The 23,265-nt window shown below is 43.1% G+C and overlaps 1 protein-coding gene across 3 annotated transcripts in view; it reads right to left on the reverse strand.

Annotated features, from left to right (window-relative positions):
• Positions 1–3,350: 3,350 nt before the first annotated feature.
• LOC115156866 (enhancer of polycomb homolog 1) overlaps positions 3,351–23,265 on the reverse strand; it is a 42,344-nt gene continuing 22,429 nt past the window's right edge. For all 3 annotated transcript variants that reach the window (XM_029704650.1, XM_029704651.1, XM_029704649.1), the window contains 13 exons: positions 22,308–22,464; positions 17,634–17,779; positions 16,935–17,141; positions 16,512–16,660; positions 16,004–16,154; positions 13,970–14,134; positions 13,521–13,610; positions 13,139–13,287; positions 12,517–12,884; positions 6,562–6,686; positions 6,169–6,310; positions 5,392–5,740; positions 3,351–5,099 (listed from right to left, as the gene is read on the reverse strand). In XM_029704650.1, the coding sequence (XP_029560510.1) occupies positions 5,027–5,099; positions 5,392–5,740; positions 6,169–6,310; positions 6,562–6,686; positions 12,517–12,884; positions 13,139–13,287; positions 13,521–13,610; positions 13,970–14,134; positions 16,004–16,154; positions 16,512–16,660; positions 16,935–17,141; positions 17,634–17,779; positions 22,308–22,464 (2,271 nt within the window). In that variant the 3' untranslated portion in view covers positions 3,351–5,026. The remainder of the gene's footprint in view (positions 5,100–5,391; positions 5,741–6,168; positions 6,311–6,561; positions 6,687–12,516; positions 12,885–13,138; positions 13,288–13,520; positions 13,611–13,969; positions 14,135–16,003; positions 16,155–16,511; positions 16,661–16,934; positions 17,142–17,633; positions 17,780–22,307; positions 22,465–23,265) is intronic.

The following is a 23,265-nucleotide window of genomic DNA, read 5'->3' on the forward strand; positions in this document are numbered from 1 at the left end:
TGACTCAAATGATGTAAATTAGCCTATCAGAAGCTTCTAAAGCCATTAAATAATTTTCTGGAATTTTCCAAGCTTTTTAAAGGCACAGTCAACTAAGTGTATGTAAACTTCTGACCAACTGGAATTGTGATACAGTGAATTATAAGTGAAATAATATGTCTGTAAACAATTGTTGGAAAAATGACTTGTGTCATGCACAAAGTAGATGTTCTAACCGACTTGCCAAAACTATAGTTTGTTAACAAGAAATTTGTGGAGCGGTTGAAAAACAAGTTTTTCCAACCTAAGTGTATGTAAACTTCCGACTTCAACTGTACTTACCAGTGTCGTCTGTTGGAGTATAAATATATTTTCACTGATTGAAGGAGGGAAACATGCTTGTTCATGATCATACCACGCTCAATGCAGATCAGCCTGCTTTATATAGCAAGCCACGACCACGTGACTCACTGTCTGTAAGAGCAAACCAATTTCACTAAACTGGCCACTGACTGTATACAGTGCATTCGGAAAGTATTCAGACCCCTTCAATTTGTCCACATTTTGTTACATAGCAGCCTTAATATAAAATTAAATAGTTTATTCCCCTCAATCCTGACTAGTCTCCCAGTCCCTGCCGCTGAAAAACATCCCCACAGCATGATGCTGCCACCACCATGCTTCACCTTAGGGATGGTATTGGCCAGGTGGTGAGCGGTGCCTGGTTTCCTCCAGACGTGACGCTTGGCATTCAGGCCGACTTGTTCAATCTTGTGTCTCATGGTCTGACAGGCCTGTCATGTGCCTTTTACTGAGGAGTGGCTTCCGTCTGGCCACTCTACCATTGAGGCCTGATTGGTGGAGTGCTGCAGAGGGGGTTGTTCTTCTGGAAGGTTCTCCCATCTCCACAGAGGAACTCTGGCACTCTGTCAGAGTGACTATCAGTCTGGGCGGCCAGCTCTAGGAAGAGAATTGGTGGTCTAAACTTCTTTCATTTAATAATGATGGAGGCCACTGTTCTAGGGGACCTTCCTCTCTCGAAGCTCTACAGACAATTCCTTCAACCTCATGGCTTGGTTTTTGCTCTTACATGTACTGTCAACTGTGGGACCTTATGCAGGCGTGGGCAATTCCAGTCCTCGAGGGCCTTATTTGAATTTACCACAGGTAGACTCCAATCAAGTTGTAGAAACATCTCCAAGGATGATCAAATATGATGCACCTGAGCTCAATTTTGAGTCTCATGGCAAAGGGTTTGAATTCTTATGTAAATAATTTCTAAAAACCTGTTTTCGCTTTGTCATTATGGGTTATTGTGTGTAGATTGATGAGGGGAAAAAAATAATTTATCAATTTTAGAATAAGGCTGTAATGTAAGAAAAGTCAACGCCTCTGAATACTTTCCGAATGCACTATATTTCCACACTAAGGTTGGAATGTGAAATTGCAAAAATTATGATCATGCTCTTTTAGTGTAAGAGCTGTTTGAAAAGGACGCCTGGAATTTCAGACTGTTTTGGCGGGTTGGAGTTTTGTCCTGCCTGGTGACATCACTAGACGGTAAATTAGGTAATAGACCAATAAGAGTTCCAACCCTCTCACAAAAACAGCTAGTTTTCCCCTCCCCACTCAGACCACGCCCACAGTCCTAACAAAATTATTGAGTGAGAAATTGCTCTTTGCTAAGAAGCTATTTCTTTTTGACCATATTAATTGAAAAACAAACACAGTAAGGTACTTAAATGGATTCTCCAGTACTTTGTATATTTTTTTTAGCCAGTGGTTCTGAAAGTAGCCAAAAGTGGTCTCTGCAAATTCCACTGTCATTGCTCCCTCTCACTCTGCTTTGTGTACATGATTTGCCTCATGCTAGCGCTTACTTATATGGCAAGGGGCTGAAGCTCATAGGTCAAACCAAAATTGCTAGGGAGCTGGCCCACGTGGGGGGAAATGGCACAGCACAGCTTCCACAAAAACAGTTCCTTTCAAACTAAGGATTTGGTGGCTAATTGATGTAACAGTAAATCTGCTCATAGATTATACATATATGAACTACAGACTATTGATGCGCAGGTTAACTCATAACCTGCAGTTACATCCACCGGGACCGATGGGTTTAGGGTCATTAAAGTGTGGATGAAGGGCGGGTGTGTTGAATAAAGAGAAAATACCTTTAAAAAATCCATAAATGTATCATTCTTGTGCAATTTATATCTATAGGCTACATGGTTTTTATTTATTTTTAGGCTATCTGGCATCAGTACATAAGCCTAAGCTTTAGGGTCTAACTGTACACGCACCAAATAGTCTACACACCGATCGCAAAATGCTTTGGAAACAGGCAGGATAAAGTTAGCACTCCATGGAGGCAAAAAATACAGTTTAATTCAACTAGAGAAAAGCTGCGAAATGGAGAGCTGAAAATAAAGAGAAGCAATGGCCAGAAAAGTCATGTTTGGGAAAGATTTGCTGAAGTGGTAAAAGGAGGATGATAGCAGTGTTGCGTGTGATTGTGAGGCGCTATAAAAAAAAAAGTTACTTCAAATAGGGAAGTTCAAGGCAACTGTAGCCCACTGTTCAGATGAGTAAAATGGAAAATTAAATCTGGACACTGACTGTAGGTCTATAACCTCACATACTGTAGCCTATATTTTAACTCCTGCAGAGTTAAGCATATCTTGTAGTAAAATGATACACAAAATGTAGTCAAAATTTTCACTTGGGAACAGGAATGGAGAAATAATTTCTCTTTCAGCATCTTGAGAGAATGCGAATGCTCAGTTAGATACCATCTGTAGAGGTGCCCTCTATCAGCATCATAAAATCTGATAGTATTTCAGCCACAAAATATGCATCCAAGCCAAACTGAAATCTTATCAGAAACATTTTGGGTAGTTTTCACAGCTTTCTTTTGCCTTACACCCAGTCAAAAGGATGTTATTTGGACATTTTGCACAGAAAACTTTCCAGTTTTTGTTATTGCGCCATGAAAGATAACTTTACCAGTCAACTAGTTTGAAGCATTAATTCATGACAATCTGGTGAGCAAGGGCAACATGACAGAGTAGAAGCTGCATGTATACAATTATAGACAAGTTGCCTAAACAAATAGCCTACCAAAATGTTGTAAATCATAAGCAGAAACATCTAAACCAGACTAAAAAAATATCCTACATCCCATAAAAAAATGTTTTTAAACACTACGCTGTCTTTGACTGAAGCCTACAAAGCATTTTCTATATTATCGGGTTAGGGTTGGGTGTGGGTCTCAGATTTCCACATATAGCCAGGCGGTTATGGATGGGTTATAAGCAACAAAGACACATCCAGCCCAAAGTGGGAGGTTTAAAAAAATACTTGGGTCACCAAAGTTCCAGAGCATGTCTTTAATTGATACCCAGAAATGATTTGATAGGGAGATAACTGCTGCATTACTAGGGGAAATATGCCATTTAGCAGACCCTTTACACAAAGCAACTTAGTCAAGCGTGCATACATTTTTACGTATGGGTGGCCCCAGGAATCGCCATGCTCTACCAACAGCGAGAGGACCAGATAAGCATCTAGGGTTAACTTCACCCTACTCTTTCCCATTCTACTATGACCACAACATGGAACAATGGGACGAGACAAAAAATACAAAACAAGATACATGCTGGTCCAAACACATAATGCCCTGGGTTTTATTTTTTTTGAGAAGATAATTTTTCATTTTGTGGATAAAAAAAACAAACAAAATTGATCAATTATGCCATTGGAATGGGCATTCGTATTGGTGGTACAACAACAACTAACTCGTAGCCTTGTTTAGTACCGTACTCTTCACAGAAGAGAGCTCGTATTTCCAAAGGAAGGCACCCGATACTTGTGGTTCATCTTGGCCTCGCAGCGTTCTGGAGAATTATTATTCTAAAAGCAAAGAAATCTGCCTTTTTATACATGTTTTCTTCTGTTATGTATAAACTGGAATGATACATGTAATCAAGATGTTACTACATTCCTGTACCCGATCGCATTTCATCAACAAGTAACAAAATAATGAAGTCTTTCAATAAGGAACATTCAAAAACGGAAGGGGGATACAAAAATAATTACATTTTTCACAAAATAATTGGGGAAGGGGTCTTAAAAAAAAAGGTACTGATGTAAAAAAAAAAAACAGAGACCTAAATCATATAAAAGCAGCATTCACCGAAACAAAAATAGTGCTTAGATAAGTCAGAAGCAGCAGTGACTTCTAGGAACAGACTTCATTCCCATTGTGTTACTTTGTCCCATGAACAATTTAAAATGGAAGATCTTAAGTGATTACCCTCTGACTGACAAACCGATGCCTTAAATCCACACCCACCAACTCTGTATGAATGCATGTCACCATTTGTTTCCACATGATACAACGAACCAACAATCAGGAATCTTAATCTTAAAGTGAGGACCCCCTAGTTATGTTCACACTATATTATATATAATATATAATACAGAGAAGTTCATAGCTACCTAAACCCAGACTACAGCACGGGAACCAATGAGGGTACAGTGAAAAAAAAAAAAAAACATTTTAAAAAACTAACAAAATGTAGAAAAAAGAAAAACTGTAAACACGGCACAATAAATAGATAAAACAGCAGGTTCCACACCATGCACTGACGTGATGACACTGTTGTACAACTCACACCCACCTCACACTCGAACCAGTTGCAGTTTGTCTTTTTAATTTTTTTTTTTATCCCAAGTGCAAAACATCAAATGAACAATTTCCGTATTCAAGTAACATTATATACAGGGGGGGATTACAAATATCTGGTACTGTACATATAATTGCCATATTCATAATTACAGATGTTGATATTTCTTATCAACAGTAACAAATAGGAAATGAAAAAAAGTACGAGACGACCATTGCAATTAAGTCCCAACCGTCACCATGGAGACAGCGTTGTATGCTGTGTGCGCATTCCACTACCCCTTCCTTGCATTCACAACTCTACGATGCATAGCACCTAAATGAGTTCCCGGGTGAGCCCACAGTCCCGTCCGTGTTCCGAGGTCACGTGACCTCCATAGCCACTGTGTTGTCCGAAATGCTGTTTAGTGCTGGCTTTTCTTGATCCTGATTTTCCCTGGAGGCAAGTGGAGAGAATATGTACAAATCAATCAGACACTGTTCAGTAATATCTACATCAATATTGACTCAGACGGACTAAGGTAAAGTTCCTGAATCAGCAGTTTAAGCTACGGCTGTCTGAACACTGTAATGGTCAATTTCTATACTCTTAATCTGTATCCCAAATGGACCCTATATAGCGTACTACTTCAGACAAGAGCCCCAGGGCCCTGGTGAATAGTGCAATATAAAAAGGGAGTAGGGTGCCATTTGGAAAAACACTCATCCTGTTCCTCCCCCTCTCTCACCTTGGCACCAGGTCCATCGACGGGGTGTTTGTGGAGACCTTAGGCATTTGACAGTTAGCGGTGGCAGCCAGCTTTAAGGCAGATGACACGGCAACGGGAGCGTGGCTTAGCGTCCGGGGTATGTGGCGCTTGGTGAGGAGTCCCCCGGGGGAGGACATGCTCAGACGGAGGTTGTTGTTGTTCCCCATCAGGACCTGAGTGGTGGTGGAGTTGGCGTGGGTGGTGCCGTTGTTGCTGGGCAACAGGAAGGGGAAGGAGGGGGTAGTGGTGGTCAGAGGGCTAGGGGTGGAGGTGGGGGCTGCAGGCGACGGGGATGCTGTGCTAGTGAGGTGAAAGCCCTTGTAGACACCTGTAGGAAGGGAAGACAGAAAACAAGATCACTTCATGTGCATGGTCCTAGCAGAAGCTATACAAGCAGTTTCCCCTTTGATCAGTTCCAACCTTTTACGTTTGCTTCTGTGAAAGCCCTGCATTTAATTCGAAACGCACTTGCACATCTGAGGTTACTTGTTGCAGGTGCGTGGGAATAATTTGATGATATCTTGAAAGAAAAACTTGCACACTGCGCTTACCGGATTCACTTGTGTTTATTTATCTTATATACACCGCGCCTCATGGCCTTTGTCAGAGCGTCCAAAGTCCTAAGTGCAATGTGCAATTTTCTCTTCTCTTTGATGCTCTGCTTTAAAAAAAGTGTATTTATTTAACCTGTTAAGGCATTACCCTTCTTTTACAATAACCACCTGACCACAACAAATGCTTGGGTGCAGTGTTAACCTGAGGGTGGAAGGACCCCGTTGACCCCGCTGCCCGGTCCACCCTCATCCTTGGTCCTCAAGGCCAGCAGCTGGTCTGTCGTCACCAGGGCAGAGGCAGCAAACTGGGCACTGGCACAATCTAACGTCTTGGACACCAAAACCTGGTAGAGGAGAACAACGTATTAACACCATGCTGAAAAGACAAACAGATAGACAGAGAGAGAGAGGAGAGGTCATAGGGCTGTATCAATCTGTATCATCTCAGAGGAGGAGTGCTGATCTAGGACCAGGTCCTTCCTATCCATTGAATCTTATTCATTATGATCTAAAAAGGCAAAACGGATCCTGGATCAGCGCTCGTATTCTGAGCCACTGAGAATAACAGCCCAGGTCAGAGAGTGGGCAAACTAACCTGCGTGCTATTGGTAGTGGTAGTGGTGCTGTTGGCTTGCAGTTGCTGTTGGATCTGCTCCAGCTGCTGTTTCTGCATCAAGGCCAGCTGCTCCTGATGCTGCTGGTATTGTTGGGTGGTAAAAGCTGCAGGAGACACAGAGAGGAGAACAGGTCACACATGGACCGGTCACATCAATTTGGGATGCATCCCAAAATGGCACCCTATTAGGAAAGTATTCAAACCCCATGAGTTTTTCCCTATTTTGTTACAGCACAGCCTTCTAAAATTGATTAAATTGTCACCCCCACTCAATCTACACACAATACCCCATAAATGACAAAGCAAAAACAGTACATTTTATTTTAGCAAATGTATTTAAAAAAATGAAATATCACATTTACATAACTATTCAGACCCTTCACTCAGTACTTTGTTGAAGCACCTTTGTCAGTGATTACAGCCTCAAGTCTTCTTGGGTATGATGCTACAAGCTTGGCACATCTGTATTTGGGGAGCTTCTCCCATTCCTCTCTGCAGATCCTCTCAAGCTCAGTCTGGGTGGGAAGCCACGCTGCACAGCTATTTTCAGGTCTCTCCAGTAATGTTCAAATCAGGTTCAAGTCTGGGCTCTGGCTGGGCCACTCATGGACATTGAGACTTTTGTCCCAAAGCCACTCCTGCGTTGTCTTGGCTGTGTGCTTAAAAGTCGTTGTCTTGCTGGACGGTGAACCTTCGCTCCAGTCTGAGGTCCTGAATGCTCTGGGGCAGGTTTTCATCAAGGATCTCTGTACTTTGCTCCGTTCATCTTTTCCTTTATCCTGACTGGTCTCCCAGTCCCTGCCGCTGAAAAACATCCCCACAGTATGATGTTGCCACCACCATGCTTCACCGTAGGGATGGTGCCAGGCTTTACTTGGCTCATCGCGCTCTAACGACTCCTTGTGACGGGCCGGGCGCCTGCAGGCTAACCTCGGGCATCAGGTAAACTGTGTTTCCTCTGACACATTGGTGCGGCTGGCTTCTGGGTTAAGCGGGCGGGTATTAAGAAGCGCGGTTAGGCGGGTCATGTTTCGGAGCTCGCATGACTCGACCTTCGCCTCCCGAGCCCGTTGGGTTGCAGCAATGAGACAAGATTGAAATTGGGGAGAAGGGGGTAAAAAATAAAACAAATGGGAGGCCACAGTGTTCTTGGGGACCTTCAATGCTGCAGAAATGTTTTGGTAACCTTCCCCAGATCTGTGCCTCGACACATTCCTTTAACCTTTTAGGGCTAGGGGGCAGTATTTTCACTTTTGGATGAAAAGCGTACCCAGAGTAAACAGCCCAGAGTCAAATATTTGCAAACGATTACTAGATTTGGATAGAAAACACTCAAGTTTCCAAAACTGTTTGAATGATGTCTGTGAGTATAACAGAACTCATATGGCAGGCAAAAACCTGAGAGAAATCCAACCAGGAAATGAAATTCTGGTTTCTGTAGTTTTCTCAAGTCCTTACCTTTCTGACACACAGTGAGTTAGGACTCAAATAGCACTTCCTAAGGCTTCCACTAGATGTCAACAGTCTTAGAAAGTTGTTTGAGCCTTTTGCGGTAAACACAGACCGAAGGAGAACGCTGGTAAGCAGGTGACCAGAAAAACACTTCAGTTCATAGGGCGCGTTCACGTTAGAAGGGACCTGCGTTCCAAAACGTTTTTGAAGACAATGCATGGGTCCGGTTGGAATATTATTGAAGTTTGAACATAAAATGGCCGTAAAGATTGATGCTATACAACGTTTGACATGTTTGAACGAACGTAAATAGTACTTTTTTTAAACTTTTCGTCGTGAAGGTTTTCTCGCGCGCCTTACATTTTGAGTAGCCTACTGAACGTGCAAACAACATGGAGTTATTTGGACATAAATTATGAACTTTATCGAACAAAACAACATTTATTGTGGACCTGGGATTCCTGGAAGTGCCTTCTGATTAAGATTATTAAAGGTAAGTGAATATTTCTTATGCTATTTATGCGTTTAGATGACTCCAATATGGCCGGTGTCTATAATTGCCTGCTGTTTTTTTCTGATCACAGTACTCAGATTATTGCAAAGTGTGCTCTCCCAGTAAAGTTATTTTGAAATCTGTCAACGCGATTGCATTCAGGAGATGTTAATCTATAAATCTTTGAATAACAGTTTAATATTTTATCAACGTTTATAATGAGTAATTTTGTAATTTGTTGTGCTGATTCACCGGCAGTTTGAGGAAAAATATTTTCTGAACATCACGCGCCAATGTAAAATGCTGTTTTTGGATATAAATATGAACTTGATAGACAATACATGCATTTTTTGTTCTAACATAATGTCCTAGGAGTGTCATCTGATGAAGATCGTCAAAGGTTAGTGCATCATTTTAGCTGGTTTTGTGCTTTTGGACGGCTACCGTTGCTTTGAAAATGCTAAGAAAATGGCTGTGTTGTTGTTTGGCTGTGGTGGTATCCTAACATAATCAATGTTTTGCTTTAGCTGTAAAGCCTTTTTGAAATCGGACAACTTGGTTGGATTCAGGAGATGTTTATCTATAAAATGGTGTAAAATAGTTGCACGTTAGAGAAATTAGAATTATGACATTTTGTTGTTTTCAAATTTGGCGCTCTGATTTTTCACTGGCTGTTGAATAGTGTGAACCGTGGGTGGGACGCTTGCTCTGACATGCACTGTCAACTGCGGGACCTAAAAACCTGTTTTCGCTTTGTCATTATGGGGTATTGTGTGTAGATTGATGAGGACATTTTATTTAATCAATTTTGGAATAAGGCTGTAATGTAACAAAATGTGGAGAAAGTCAAGGGGTCTGAATACTTTCCCAAGGCATTTAGAGCACTATTTTTTTTTACCAAGGCCCATCTATGCACTACAGGGCTCAACATTTTACGCTCGTCCTCTTGCCGGACAAAAACAATATTAGATTTAAGTTGTCCATTCGAATTACAAGTAAAAAAATATATATATTTTTTAAATCTAATAAATGTTTCATGTACACATTGGCTACAGCCTCATGTCCAAACTGATGCTGACAGGAGGGAGGTGCAAGAAAATGTAGCCAAACTTTAAATGAGACTTTTAATTACATAAACATAGGCTAACGCCAGTCATGTTTGACAAATATAATGAAGGATAATTAACATTAACGTCGAAAGCCGGGGTGGGCAATTCCAGTCCTCGAGGGCCTGATTGGGGTCACAGTTTTGCCCCAGCTAACACACCTGACTCCAATAATCACCTGATCGTGATCTTCAGTTTAAAATGCAATTTGATTAATCAGCTGTGTTTGCTAGGGATGGAGAAAAAGTGTGACACCAAATCAGGCCCTGGAGGAGTTGCCCACCCCTGCTCTAAAGGCTTGATTCTGTTGACATATGAGGCACGGTGCGTTCAGACCAAATGGTCACAAGACCGGAGAGTGAAGGACAATGCCTATTGCGCACCGCACATTACCCACCAAGAATCTGAGCGCAGGCAGTCAAGCATTCTGAAACGATTTAACCATAAACTTAATTGTTTAAAACCGCAATGTTTTATATCATTTTATGAAGCATGTCTTAGCTTGTTTCAAAGTAGCCTAGCCTAAATACGACTACAGAAATGTTGAGGGAATTTTATAAATACTTAATGCCACTTAAACCAAAATTTCTCATGTTCCTAGTCATATTAGTAACCCATGCTGGTTGATGCATCTTTAGATCTCTCAATTTCTAAGACAGATGATTTCATCTGTCACATGATCATGCTCACGCGTGCTGTGCGCTTTTGAGAACGGCGTTTTCCCGCTACTGCATTTTGGACAATGCACACGTATCCTATAGCCATGTGTGAATTGATGAGCTTATAATATGAAGAAATAAAGCTATCAACATTTTAAGCTAAACTCTGATCTGTTGCATCAATGCTTTTGCAAAAAAAAAAAAAAAAAGTGCAGTGGTTGTATGAATTTTGGATCTGTCGTCCCAGTCTGTTTAACCGTAGAAATATTTATCGGCCCAGGGACGACGGGACGCCCTTAAATTCGAGGCCTGGAGGGGGCATAAAAAGTATTTGCTAGTAATTGTAATGTTGCAATATTTCATAGGCTCCCAAGGGTGGCTAACTATCCTCTAGTCTAGGAGAAGCTTTTAAAAGGGGAGTGTTGTATTTTGAGACAGACTTGAATAAGCAAAGAAGAGTGTATTCTACATTTCTTGTAAAAAAGATAATGCATTTTATTTTGTAAAGTGGCATCCTTGCATCATACAATGCGCTTTTGGACAAATAAAATAAAATAAAAATCTGTCCTACTTGTCCAAGTGGCTAAAGGCCCTTCATTAAAAGGAATAGGGTGCCGTTTGGATGTAGCCTGTGGGGGACGTAATAGCCAGGAGTGTTAAGGGACTAGGGGGAAGGGCAGAAGACAGAGCCTGGCTGAAGGTCCATCCCGTGGCTTTAACGCTCACTGAGGCCCCGAGCTGAGATACACACAGCTGTGGTTAGCAGCAAGTCTGTGTTCTGCCCTCTCAGCACTGACCCTTTCCACCGAGGGGTTAAGATCAGGTCATCCAAGCACCACAAACACCACATTTCCCTATAGGACAAAGTATTTGATCATTCACCCACACGGTACCATAAAAATCAGTCCATCTTTAAAACCAAAGCCATCCAATATCAACAAATCTCTTCCCAATCACTCAACTGACATGTAATGAAAATTCTGGAAGAAATCAATAGGCTGACATTTCAGAGGGTTTTTTGGATTAAAATGGGGCTTAGGCTGACAGAATATTTTAGAGGTCCTCCTGTTGGCCACAGGAGCACATTTCCTGCAATTCCACACATTTTGCCACATGGCAAAAATACAATTTTACAGTTTCAAAGCTAATTTCCTGCAATTCTACACATTCTACCATGGCTTACGCTATTCCGAGTGACTGAAACATAACACCCATGCCATGACAAAAATAAGATTCTCCCTGACTGTTCAGCTTTTATTTTGGTGATTGTTAGTTCTCAAATATGATCTTATTTAAAAACAATAGGCCTATTATCTTATCTACTTTTTTTAGTCGTTTAACTTTGCACTTTTCTGAAGGGGTTTGGACAAAGGTGGTCTGAAAAACACCTGGGAGTGAGATCACTGTGAGCGGTGACGTTGAGCCAACAAAGGGTTACATTTGTATGCTTGTGAAATGGTATTACTCTATGAAAACAGTTTGACAATTGGGGAACTCATTCACACTGATGCCCCAGACAATAGTAGAAAGGACAATGCCTGCGTCCCAAGCGAAACCTTAATCACTTTATCGTGACCAAGGCCTATATCGGGAATAGGGTGCCGTTTGGTACGCAGACGATACTTTATATTCAGAGCAGCGTCCCCTCCACGTCTGTCCACCCACAGAATATATTTGTCCCATACATTTTTAATTGACTGTTGCTGGCCGGGGGAAAGGCAACGCCACATGAATTCCAAACATTACAGCCATTCAAAATGTCACACTCATGAAGAAAGGAATTGATCACATTGTCCCCACCTCAAAAGGAACAAGAACATTTTTTATTTCCCTGGTGGTCAACTAAGTTGTGGTCCCAAATGTCCCCCTTTTCCCTATATAATGCCCTACGTTTGACTAGACCCTACGGGTCCTAGTGCACTATATTGGGAATAGGGTGCCATTTGGGAAGTGCCCTTAAATTCAACCCACACACACGGACAGCAGCACAAAAGCAGGGGTGGCAGGGAGAGAGAATCGATCTAACACAATGTCTTCTATAATTTCATGATTTTCCAATTACCTTTCTCAAACACCTACCAAAGTAAGGTTTGCTCCTTTTTTATACAGCTCCTGCTAGCTAGACAAACCATGATTCAGTGCCTTTGATCTGGGACGTGGACTGTATGTGTGTGTGTCTATGGTACGGTGTGTGAGTGTGAGAATAACCCCGGACTCTACTCACCAGCTGTGGGGGCCGGGGGACCAGCTCCTCTCAGGGGGCCAGTGGTGCCAGCCAGGGTAGAGGTGATGCGACTCCGGCCCCTGCCCAGCCTCCTGAACAAGGGGTCTGTGACCACGTTGTCCTCGTCGTGTAGTGGTAGTGTCCGGGGCCTAAAGTGCCTCCATCGGCTCGACTTAATGTTCAACAGTATCTGACTGAGGTCCGCAGAAGAGGATGAATAAGAAGAAGAGGTTCTGCCCGAGGTATTTGTTTGTGAGGTACTAGCAAACTTGTCTGTGACTGGAGAGTGGGGCGGCAGGTCAAGCATTTCCGAGTCCAGCCCATGAAATACATTGTTAAAGTCTGTGTGCGCCCTGTCCAGCAAAAGCCTGAGGGAAATAGGACAGGGAAGAGTGTTTAGTCCTTCTGTTAGCCACGCAATTCATTCATGCTATTGGTCCCAGAAAACTAGAATGTTATTCTCATGGGTGGGTAGTACTAGCATCCATAGCTCGGTCTATGAATTGGAGACTGGTTACATTGCTCCTGCCCCATCACTCAGCTTTTTACAAAAATATTGGCGGGGGTGGACTGCTTGCATGTTTGAATCCCAGATTGCCCCTTTAACTCTGCAGTAACCTACCTGCCCCCTCGTCCCTGACGTCGTCGCGCCATGCCCAGGCAGCGTGGTGGCACGGTGAGGGTGGTGAGGCAGTAGCGGTAACGAGTGTCTCCCAGGCCGCCCTCTGACGGACTGACCCACGGCCAGCTGCCCCCGTGGTCCAACCGAGACTGGGGACAGACACAGGAGGAGCCATTAGACATGACAGGAGTTACGAAACATGGCCAGACAGGATGCCACTGGGACTATATGGGAATGTGTGTGTGCTCACGTCGCCTGTGTTTCTGTATTGAAGTACGTTGTATTGTAATTGATTGATTGTGCATTTCATATGCCGACCACAAAATTGTTTTTATTGTGTAAATGTTCAATAAAGTTACTGTATGGAGTCGTCTATACTCACAGCATAATATTGACAGCCTGCTTTCCTCCGGAAGGCAAAAGAACCGTCTGGGTCGTTCTCCTCCTCAGCTTCTGAGGAACCTGAGTGCATCTGGAGAGGAGTAAAGGGAGAGAGACAAGTCAGTCACAGGTCACCAACAGGGCCATTTTTATGATTAACAGATTTCCAAGGCCCAATCCTAAAGCGACCCCTAAGCCCTTGTGGAGATCTGAGAAGATTTGTAAGGTGAAAATAATCATAGCTCCACCTTCCTCTCTGATGGGCTAAGTCAGGTTACCCAAACTCTGTCCTCGGGACCCCAAGGGGTGGGCATTTTGTTCAAATAATCATCAAGCTTTGATCATTTGAATCAGCTGTGTAGTGTTGCTTATACCAATCAAATCCTCTCAGATCTCTAAGTGCCTCAGGGTCCATTTGGGAGACAGCCCAAGTCAAACCGCTCTGCCGACCTGGGAGCGCAGCTCGTCGTCTGAGCTGGGGAAGTCATACTGGTGGACGTCCTTAGCATTGAACACAGAGGGACCAGAGTGGTGAAGGGCAGCAGCTGACAGGGGTAAGACTTTAGGCTTCTTCTCATACTTCCTCTTCTGCCTGACGACATCGGTCGTCTCCGGCTAGAAGGGAGGGAAGGACCCAGACACATTTTGTCACTCAATTGCGGTCTAATATTTCAAGAGTAAACCTTCAAGACATTGGCCCGTATTCACAAAGTATACCAGAGGAGAGCTGCTGATCTAGGATCAGGTCTCCTTTCTCCATATAATCTTATTCATTGGGCTCTAAAAGGCCAAACTGATCCTAGCTCTAGCAGTCTACAGTTGAAGTCAGAAGTTTACATAAACTGAGTTAGTGTATTTGGCTAAGGTGTTTCACAATTCCAGACATTTAATCCTAGTAGAAATTCCCTATCTTAGGTCAGTTAGGATCACCACTTTATTTTAAGAATGTGAAATGTCAGAATAATAATAGAGAGAATGATTTATTTCAGCTTTTATTTCTTTCATCACATTCCCAGTGGGTCAGAAGTTTACATACACTCAATTAGTATTCGGTAGCATTGTCTTTAAATTGTTTAACTTGGGTCAAACGTTTTGGGGAGCCTTTCACAAGCTTCCCACAATAAGTTGAGTGAATTTTGGCCCATTCCTCCTGACAGAGCTGGTGTAACTGAGTCAGGTTTGTAGGCCTCCTTGCTCGCACACACTTTTTCAGTTCTGCCCACACATTTTCTATGGGATTGAGGTCAGGGCTTTGTGATGGCCACTCCAATACCTTGACTTTGTTGTCCTTAAGCCATTTTGCCACAACTTTGGAAGTATGCTTGGGGTCAGTGTCCATTTGAAAGACCCATTTTGACCAAGCTTTAACTTCCTGACTGATGTCTTGAGATGTTGCTTCAATATATCCACATAATTTTCCATCCTCATGATGCCATTTATTTTGTGAAGTGCACCAGTCACTCCTGCAGCAAAGCACCCCCACAACATGATGCTGCCACCCCCATGCTTCACGGTTGGGATGGTGTTCTTCGGCATGCAAGCCTCTCCCTTTTTCCTCCAAACATAACAATGGTCATTATGGCCAAAAGGTCCTATTTTTGTTTCATCAGACCAGAGGACATTTCTCCAAAAAGTATGATCTTTTCCCCCATGTGCAGTTGCAAACGATAGTCTGGCTTTTTTATGGCGGTTTTGGAGCAGTGGCTTCTTCCTTGCTGAGCGGCCTTTCAGGTTATGTGGATATAGATACTTTCGTACCTGTTTCCTCCAGCATCTTCACAAGGTCCTTTGCCATTGTTCTGGGATTGATTTGCACTTTTCGCACCAAAGTACGTTCATCTCCAGGAGACAGAACGCGTCTCCTTTCTGAGCGGTATGACGCCTGTGTGGTCCCATGGTGTTTATACTTGCGTACTATTGTTTGTACAGATGAACATGGTACCTTCAGGTGCTTGGAAATTGTTCCCAAGGGTGAACCAGACTTGTGGAGGTCTACAACTTTTTTCTGAGGTCTTGGCTGATTTCTTTTGGATTTTCCCATGATATCAAGCAAAGAGGCACTGAGTTTGAAGGTAGGCCTTGAAATACATCCACAGGTAGACCTCCAATTGACTCAAATTATGTCATTAGCATATCAGAAGCTTCTAAAGCCATGACATCATTTTCTGGAATTTTCAAAGCTGTTTAAAGGCACAGTCAATTTAGAGTATGTAAACTTCTGAGTCACTGGAATTGTGATACAGTGAATTATAAGTGAAATAATCTGTCTGTAAACAATTGTTGGAAAAATTACTTGTGTCATGCACAAAGTAGATGTCCTAACCGACTTGCCAAAACTATAGTTTAACAAGAAATTTGTGGAGTGGTTGAAAAACAAGTTTTAATGACTCCAACCTAAGTGTATGTAAACTTCTGACTTCAACTGTATATGAATACGGGCCATTGAGGTCACCCTCTTGCTCTGTTGCCATCTCCCTCTCTCACCTTGTACTCCTTGAGGTCCATGTAGTCCTGATGTCTGTACTGGTTGCTGTTGGTCAGCGGCACCAGAGGGATAATATGGGCAGGCTTGTCCAGTGCACGCTGGGCCAGCACTTCAGCCATGATCTCACCACCAAAGTCGGACATGCCGTTCCTGGAGGAGCAAAGTCAAAGTCAAGATATAATCAAGCATTTGAAAAACTGGATCTTAATCAAACCGTCAGCCACTATCAAAACCCGATTTAAAACATTGTTTAGGAACTAAATGATCGAAGGCTAACTCTCTTAAATGGACCAGAACCATTCCTATACAGTAGTACCAGAGATCCTATAGGCCGGATTGATGGTTGGCTAGCTAGCTAACAAAACACATCTACAAACGCATTGTTTTATACAATATTCTACCATAATTTGATCCGTTTCTAGAATTGAAAGCCTTCCAGACCAAGATGGCTTGCATCCTAGCAACCTGACTTTAAAAACAACCTGTGTCTCTCTGAGTAGTACCCACCTCTTCTCTACGATCTCCAGGGTGAGGTGCAGCAGCTCTCTCTTGCTCTTCTCCCTCCTCTTGATCATCTCCAGGATGGTGACGGCTCGGCTCAGGTCCCTCCGCAGCTTCAGCATCTTCTCATAACCAGCCTCCTCGTTCTTACGGTTCTGAGGTGGGCAATTTCACCATTAAATTGACAGTCATCCGCTGTCAATAATCTAGCGTGGGCCTCTATTTAGTTGAAAGGGGTATTGGTACATACACTTGGGGCCAGTTTCCTTGGCACAGATAAAGCCTAGTCCTGAACTAAAAAGCATGCTCAATGGGAATGTCCATTGACCGAGACTAGGCTTTATCCGTGTCTGGGAAACAGGCCCTTAGTGTTTACCTGGGTTGGGTCAACTAGCCCCTATATGCCCTGGTCTAGAGGTGGGATCCTACCTTTCTGGTCTGCATCTTCTCCGTCCTCCTGCGGAAGGCCACGTAGGGGTCTGAGGTGCTGGATCCGTCCCTCTTCTCCTGCTTCACAGTGGGGTGCAGAGTGCCGTGCTTGTTGTTTTTCCTCTTCCTGGTCCAGTAGTCAAACACCTCCTTGATCAGCTCGTCATCCTCCTTCAGCAGCAGCTTGGCCTCCTGCAGGCTCACCGCCTGACAGGGGGAAGAGGGGAGGGATGTTCACATTTTAGAGGAGGCAGGGTCACTGTCATAACTTGACCCAAAGATTCCCAGGACTCTAGACGCTATTAACTTATACTGGAACCTAGTCGTCTTTTTAACAACGTTTACTTCACTGTATTTCCACAGTACATGGTTGCCATTGCACTCAGGTCAGGTCCATCAACACCGAGACTACCGCGCAGGCGTACTAATAACATAGCACCGTAATAACAGAAATAGAGACACTTAAAACATGTACTTAACAGACGCCACCATGAGTAAGTAATAAGAGTATCTCATGTACACCGCCTGGACAGGATGCTAGGCTGATGCTACGAGTACCTATTGTAGGCTACTCTCTCTTCTCCCATCTAAACCAAGTGCATGTGATTGGGGATATGAGGGTGGGGGGGGGGCGCCCAGATTAGCAGTGCACCATATAAGAAATAGGGTGCCATTTGGGACGCAGCCTCCAAGGCTTACCTGCTGCCCACTGCCTTTCTCCAGTCGGTCGATCATCTCCTCAAACTGCAGGAAGGTGATCTCCAGCTTCTTCTTCAGCTTGTTCACAAAGGCCTCATCCTCCGTGTCCAGGTCATATTCCGGCTGCTCCGTGTCCAGGCTGAAAGCTACAGAGAGAAAGATAGTTTAGACATGAGGATGTCAGTGTCCAGGTTTAAAGCTACAGAGAAGGTTTTTTTTTAGACATGAGGATGGGAATGAAGCGGACTATCAGAGATCCTGGGAACCATTTTAAATCCCCATCGTGATGTCAAACCCGCAAGAGAGTCATGCTGCTCAGCGTAAATCTAAGCTCTGGTTCGGTTTTCAAGAATTAAAAACCACTTGATAAAGTGGCTCGTGCTGGCAAAAGCTACGTGTCCATGACGCACGTCCCCAGTGTAACTCCCGTTACCACTCAGCACACATGCTAATGTGAAATTACATTTCAAGAGTTCAGATGAAGAGCTGGCTGCTCATCTCTCCCATTATAGGATAAGGGAGGCCTTTTATCCCTAGATCTTCTGTCTGAAATAATGCTGACTTTATTTTCTGAGCTACTAGCGCTTCAATGTCGAAGGTGCATCAAGATTTGGGAATTCAGATATGACGTCATGGTTTTACCACCATCCATGGAGTTTCTAAAACTATGGTGCGTGACATGGTCCAATGCACCAATAAAATCAGCACTATCTACCTTTGGGGTTTTTCAAATTGCATGCGTCTTGGAGCTTAAAATTGGGATCAAGTATACTGTGCTAATGCCGATACCAAAAAAATTTAAATAACAGATAGGGATGCACGATATATCGGTGAACATATCGTAATCAGCCGATATTAGCTAAAAATGCCAACATCGGTATTGGCCGATGTCTAGTTTAACGCCGATGTCAAACTGACGTGCATACCTATATAAAACGTAGGTACATGACGTAATGACGCCACGTAAAATCTTGTGCTACACAGCATTCCTAACCTAGCCCACAATGTCTGCTGTGTGGATCGAGCAGTCATTTGAAAGAGTCAGAACATTTCAGCAAGACAACTCAAAGGCAAAATCCATTAAAGCCAAGATAATAGAATTCATTGCACTTGACAAACCGTTCTCGTGTGGGTGATGTTGGCTTTCGCTGACTGGTCGAGTACCAGTACACACTACCAAGTGAGCTATTTTTAGATGTTGCCCTACCGGAGTTACACAGTAATAGCGTCACTGCTCTTAGCTTCACGACATACACACTACGGAATGCCGTTTGGGTCTTTGCGTGTCAAAAAAAAAAAAACTGTAGCATTGTCAGAGCTGTACAAAAAAAGTCTGCAAACAAGCAAACACCGGCCACGAACGATGTGTTTACAATACCGCATTGGTAATAAAGCATAATTTGTTTGACCGCAACTTATGGGGTAGCTAGCTAGTTTTAGCTTGGTACCTAGCTAGCACCAACACAACCAACCTGAAAACAACGGCCAGTAGAAACCGCAGTCATTTTCATTATTCTTAGCAATGATTTAGGAATCCTTGTGAGTAAGTATTAGCTAGGTTGCCACTTGTTCACCTATTGAAATTGAACTTCAGTTCATGAAAATAAATAACTAGCCTGCTACTTAACCATGTTGCCCAAAGCTAACGCTATAAGCAGCCAGCTAGCTTAATCTGGCTAGTGAAGCTCGACCGGACCGTGTTGTGAAGCTAGCCACAATAAGGATTAGGGTTAGCTTGGGTTCATTGTCCATTTGGAAGACCCATTTGCGACCAAGCTTTAACTTTTTGAGATGCTGCTTCAATATATCTACATACATTTTCCCACCTCATGATGCCATCTATTTTGTGAACTGCACCAGTCCCTCCTGCAGCAAAGCACCCCCACAACATGATGCTGCCACCCCAGTGCTTCACGGTTGGGATGGTGTTCTTCGGCTTGCAAGCCTCCCCCTTTTTCCTCCAAACATAATGATGGTCATTATGGCCATTTTTGTTTCATCAGACCAGAGGACATTTCTCCAAAAGTACAATCTTTTTCCCCATGTGCAGTTGCAAACCATAGTCTGGCTTTTTTATGGCGGTTTTGGAGCAGTGGCTTCTTCCTTGCAGAGCAGCCTTTCAGGTTATGTTGATATAGGACTCGTTTTATTGTGGATATAGATACTTTTGTTCCTGTTCCCTCCAGCATCTTCACAAGGTCCTTTGCTGTTGTACTGGGATTGATTTGCACTTTTCGCACCAAAGTACGTTCATCTCTAGGAGACAGAACGCATCTCCTTCCTGAGCGGTATGACGGCTGCGTGGTCCCATGGTGTTTATACTTGCGTACTATTGTTTGTACAGATGAACGTGGTACCTTCAGGCGTTTGGAAATTGCTCCCAAGGATGAACCAGACATGTGGACGTCTACAATTTTTTTTCTGAGGTCTTGGCTGATTTCTTTTGATTTTCCCATGATGTCAAGCAAGAGGCACTGAGTTTGAAGGTAGGCCTTGAAATACATCCACAGGTACACCTCCAATTGACTCAAATTATGTCAATCAGAAGCTTCTAAAGCCATGACATCATTTTCTGGAATTTTCCAAGCCGTTTAAAGGCACAGTCAACTTAGTGTATGTAAACTTCTGACCCACTGGAATTGTGATACAGGGAATTATAAGTGAAATTATCTGTCTGTAAACAATTGTTGGAAAAATGACTTGTGCCATGCAAAGTAGATGTCCTAACCGACTTGCCAAAACTATAGTTTATTAACAAGAAATTTGTGGAGTGGTTCAAAAACGAGTTTTAAATGACTCCAACCTAAGTGTTTGTAAACTTTCGACTTCAACTGTAAATTCCAACAAAATAACTTTTTGGTGTGTGTGTGTGTGTGTGTGTGTGTGTGTGTGTGTGTGTGTGTGACCTTTATTTAACTGGGAAAGTCAGTTAAGAACAAATTCTTATTTACAATGACGGCCTACCCCGGACGACGCTGGGCCAATTCTGTGCCTCCCTATAGGACACCCAATCACGGCCGGATATGATACAGCCTGGATTCTAACCAGGGACTGTAGTGACGCCTCTTGCACTGAGATGCAGTGCCTTAGACCGCTGCGTCCATGTGTGTGTGAACTATTTAACTGTACTAGAATGCTTAAAAAGGCAGCAAAAATGTTAAATATCGGTTTTCGGCATAGGGTTTTGTTTGGCAAGGAAAATATCTCCCAGGCCAGATATCGTATCGGCCAAAAATGTCATATCGGTGCATCACTAGTAACAGAGCAGTGTACAATACAGCGGATTTTGGTAAACAAGAATTTGTGGTAAGCGCATGGAGGCCACCAGCTTTATGCACCTTCACTATTCTGACCAAAGCTACAGTTGTATTGATTGGGGTAAAGTGATTACTTTACATTTGGTCGGTTAAGCAAATCTGAGGAACAAGCTAGAGGAACATACAAATTCATGGCAGTCATTCTTGGCAACTGCATTTCAATTTTACCAATGACACTTTCAAAGCCCAAGACCGACAAGAAACCTGAATCCTAAACACACACGCCTTCATTTAAATAAATACATTTAAATAAATTACAATGCCTTTAGAAATTTGATTTGAGCTCTGGTGGCTTCTTCTGCTAGACTTGCAGCAAAAACGTCAAACAAGGGGACATGAACGAATTCCATGCCTATCATAGAAAATGTCTCACATCGGACAATAATTGGACAAACGGTCGCAGGGACTTCTACTTTAAAACAATGACAAAAAGACATGACCAGGAAATTACATTTAGCCTAGCTCTTATCTGAAGCAATCACAACAAATAATGTGATTCATGGATGATAAGATAAGGTCTACTAAATTACTACTAAGACCAGATCCCCCTACCCTTGAGCATTATGCCATACTATCTCAAATGCCACAAAATGGACAAAACATCTTGCCATTGCCTAAGAACCTACACCCGCAAATGTAGATGGTTGATCAATGCCTCCAAAATGGACACCTTGACCCAATGCACTTACGCAGATCTAAGAGGATCTGACTGCTGCAACCAATACGGAAACCGCTTCACTGTGTCTTCTGATATGCTGGGTGGAAGATTCATCATTGCTTATACCAATCAGATCCTGTCAGATGTCCACAAGTGACACAGGGTGTTAGGGTCGATTTGGTTGAGAGCCGTTGGCTCACTATAAAGAAGATGGAGGACAAGCTATAGCACCCGTACTTAATAGGCGGACCACGGGCCGGATCCGGACCCAGAAACTTGTTTTTATACCATCAGGATTCGACTCCTGCTTTCATATGAACACACAAAAGACATGAAAAATGTGTAGAATTACAGGAGTCAAGCTTTAAAACGGCTATTTACCCTCTCTGCCAATAAGAGGGATGAGAACAGCTTGAACAGATCGGGATCGCATGGGCTGCGAGGTGGGGGGGTTGTTCCTACGCAGACAAATGGCAATATCCATCCGGATCTTTACCACCTAAGAAATGTGTGTGACCAGACCCTTCTCAAAGTATTTGAATACCCCTGAGCTATAGGACGAGACGACAGGACTTAGCTAATGCTATTTTTTTTTTGTTCTACAAATCTATACTTGGGAGTCAAAGTATAGATATAATATCATCTAAACTAATATTGTACCCCCCCCATATTGATAGCAGCCAGGTCCATTTTACTCACGCTGTATGTGAATAAGCTGCTTTGGCATCTTGAACTCCCCGGGGTAGAGGGACTCGTAGTAGGCGATGTTGCCGTCTGCCTCCGGGACGGGGATGACCATGTTGTGTTTCTCTCCATACACTGACTGGGCCGACATGGCTCTCTGGAGATGGTGTTCCTAGAGAGACAGACTAAGAGTTTAGTAATATAATATATGCCATTTAGCACTCTTATCTAAAGTGATTTCTAAATCATGCGTACATTTTGGGGTGTGGCCCCGGCAGGAAACCAATCCGCCGTTGAAATCGCCATGTTCTACCAACTGAGCCACACAGGACTACAGGGAGAAGTTCAGAGATGAGGGAAAATGATTGAACAACATACCTCTGCCCAAAAGGCCCTATATATTAAACAAAGTCCAAGCACTTAGCTAAATTGACAGGGTCATCTGGAAGTCTGAGGTAACGGATGCCTAGAGAGAGGAGTACTTAAGTCAGAGTGAACCTCAATCACGGTCACACCAACTGCTGCCATCTGATCCATGAGGCCAAGAACAAAACCAAGCGTCAAATCAGTACTGACAGAAAAACGGCAGCCTTTTCAAGGAGATTTCAGGTGACAGAACTATTCATTGTTTGAAAGTACTGAAAAAAAACTAAGGACTGGAAAATCAAAAGTACACAGCAGGACTTGGCAAGGCAGGAGTAAAAGTCCTGGAATGGGTAGCAGTCACACACTGATTTATTAGGTTTTTCCTCCAGGTGCAGAACCCACGTACCCTCCTCCACTTATAGCCAAGGCAATTTGTAGGCTTACTCACATACCTGCTCCTGTTCCACAGTCTGGGGACTAGTTTGGACCAGGCACCTTGCAGATGCACTTTACAACAACCAAATAATGACAGTCTTTTGAAATAACTACAAAACACCAGTGGATAAAACAAGTGTATCAAGTTTGAACAGTGTCCTCTGGCTCTGAA

The sequence above is a fragment of the Salmo trutta genome, chromosome 21, assembly GCF_901001165.1.
Source record: "Salmo trutta chromosome 21, fSalTru1.1, whole genome shotgun sequence".
NCBI classification, from domain to species: Eukaryota; Metazoa; Chordata; class Actinopteri; order Salmoniformes; family Salmonidae; genus Salmo; species Salmo trutta.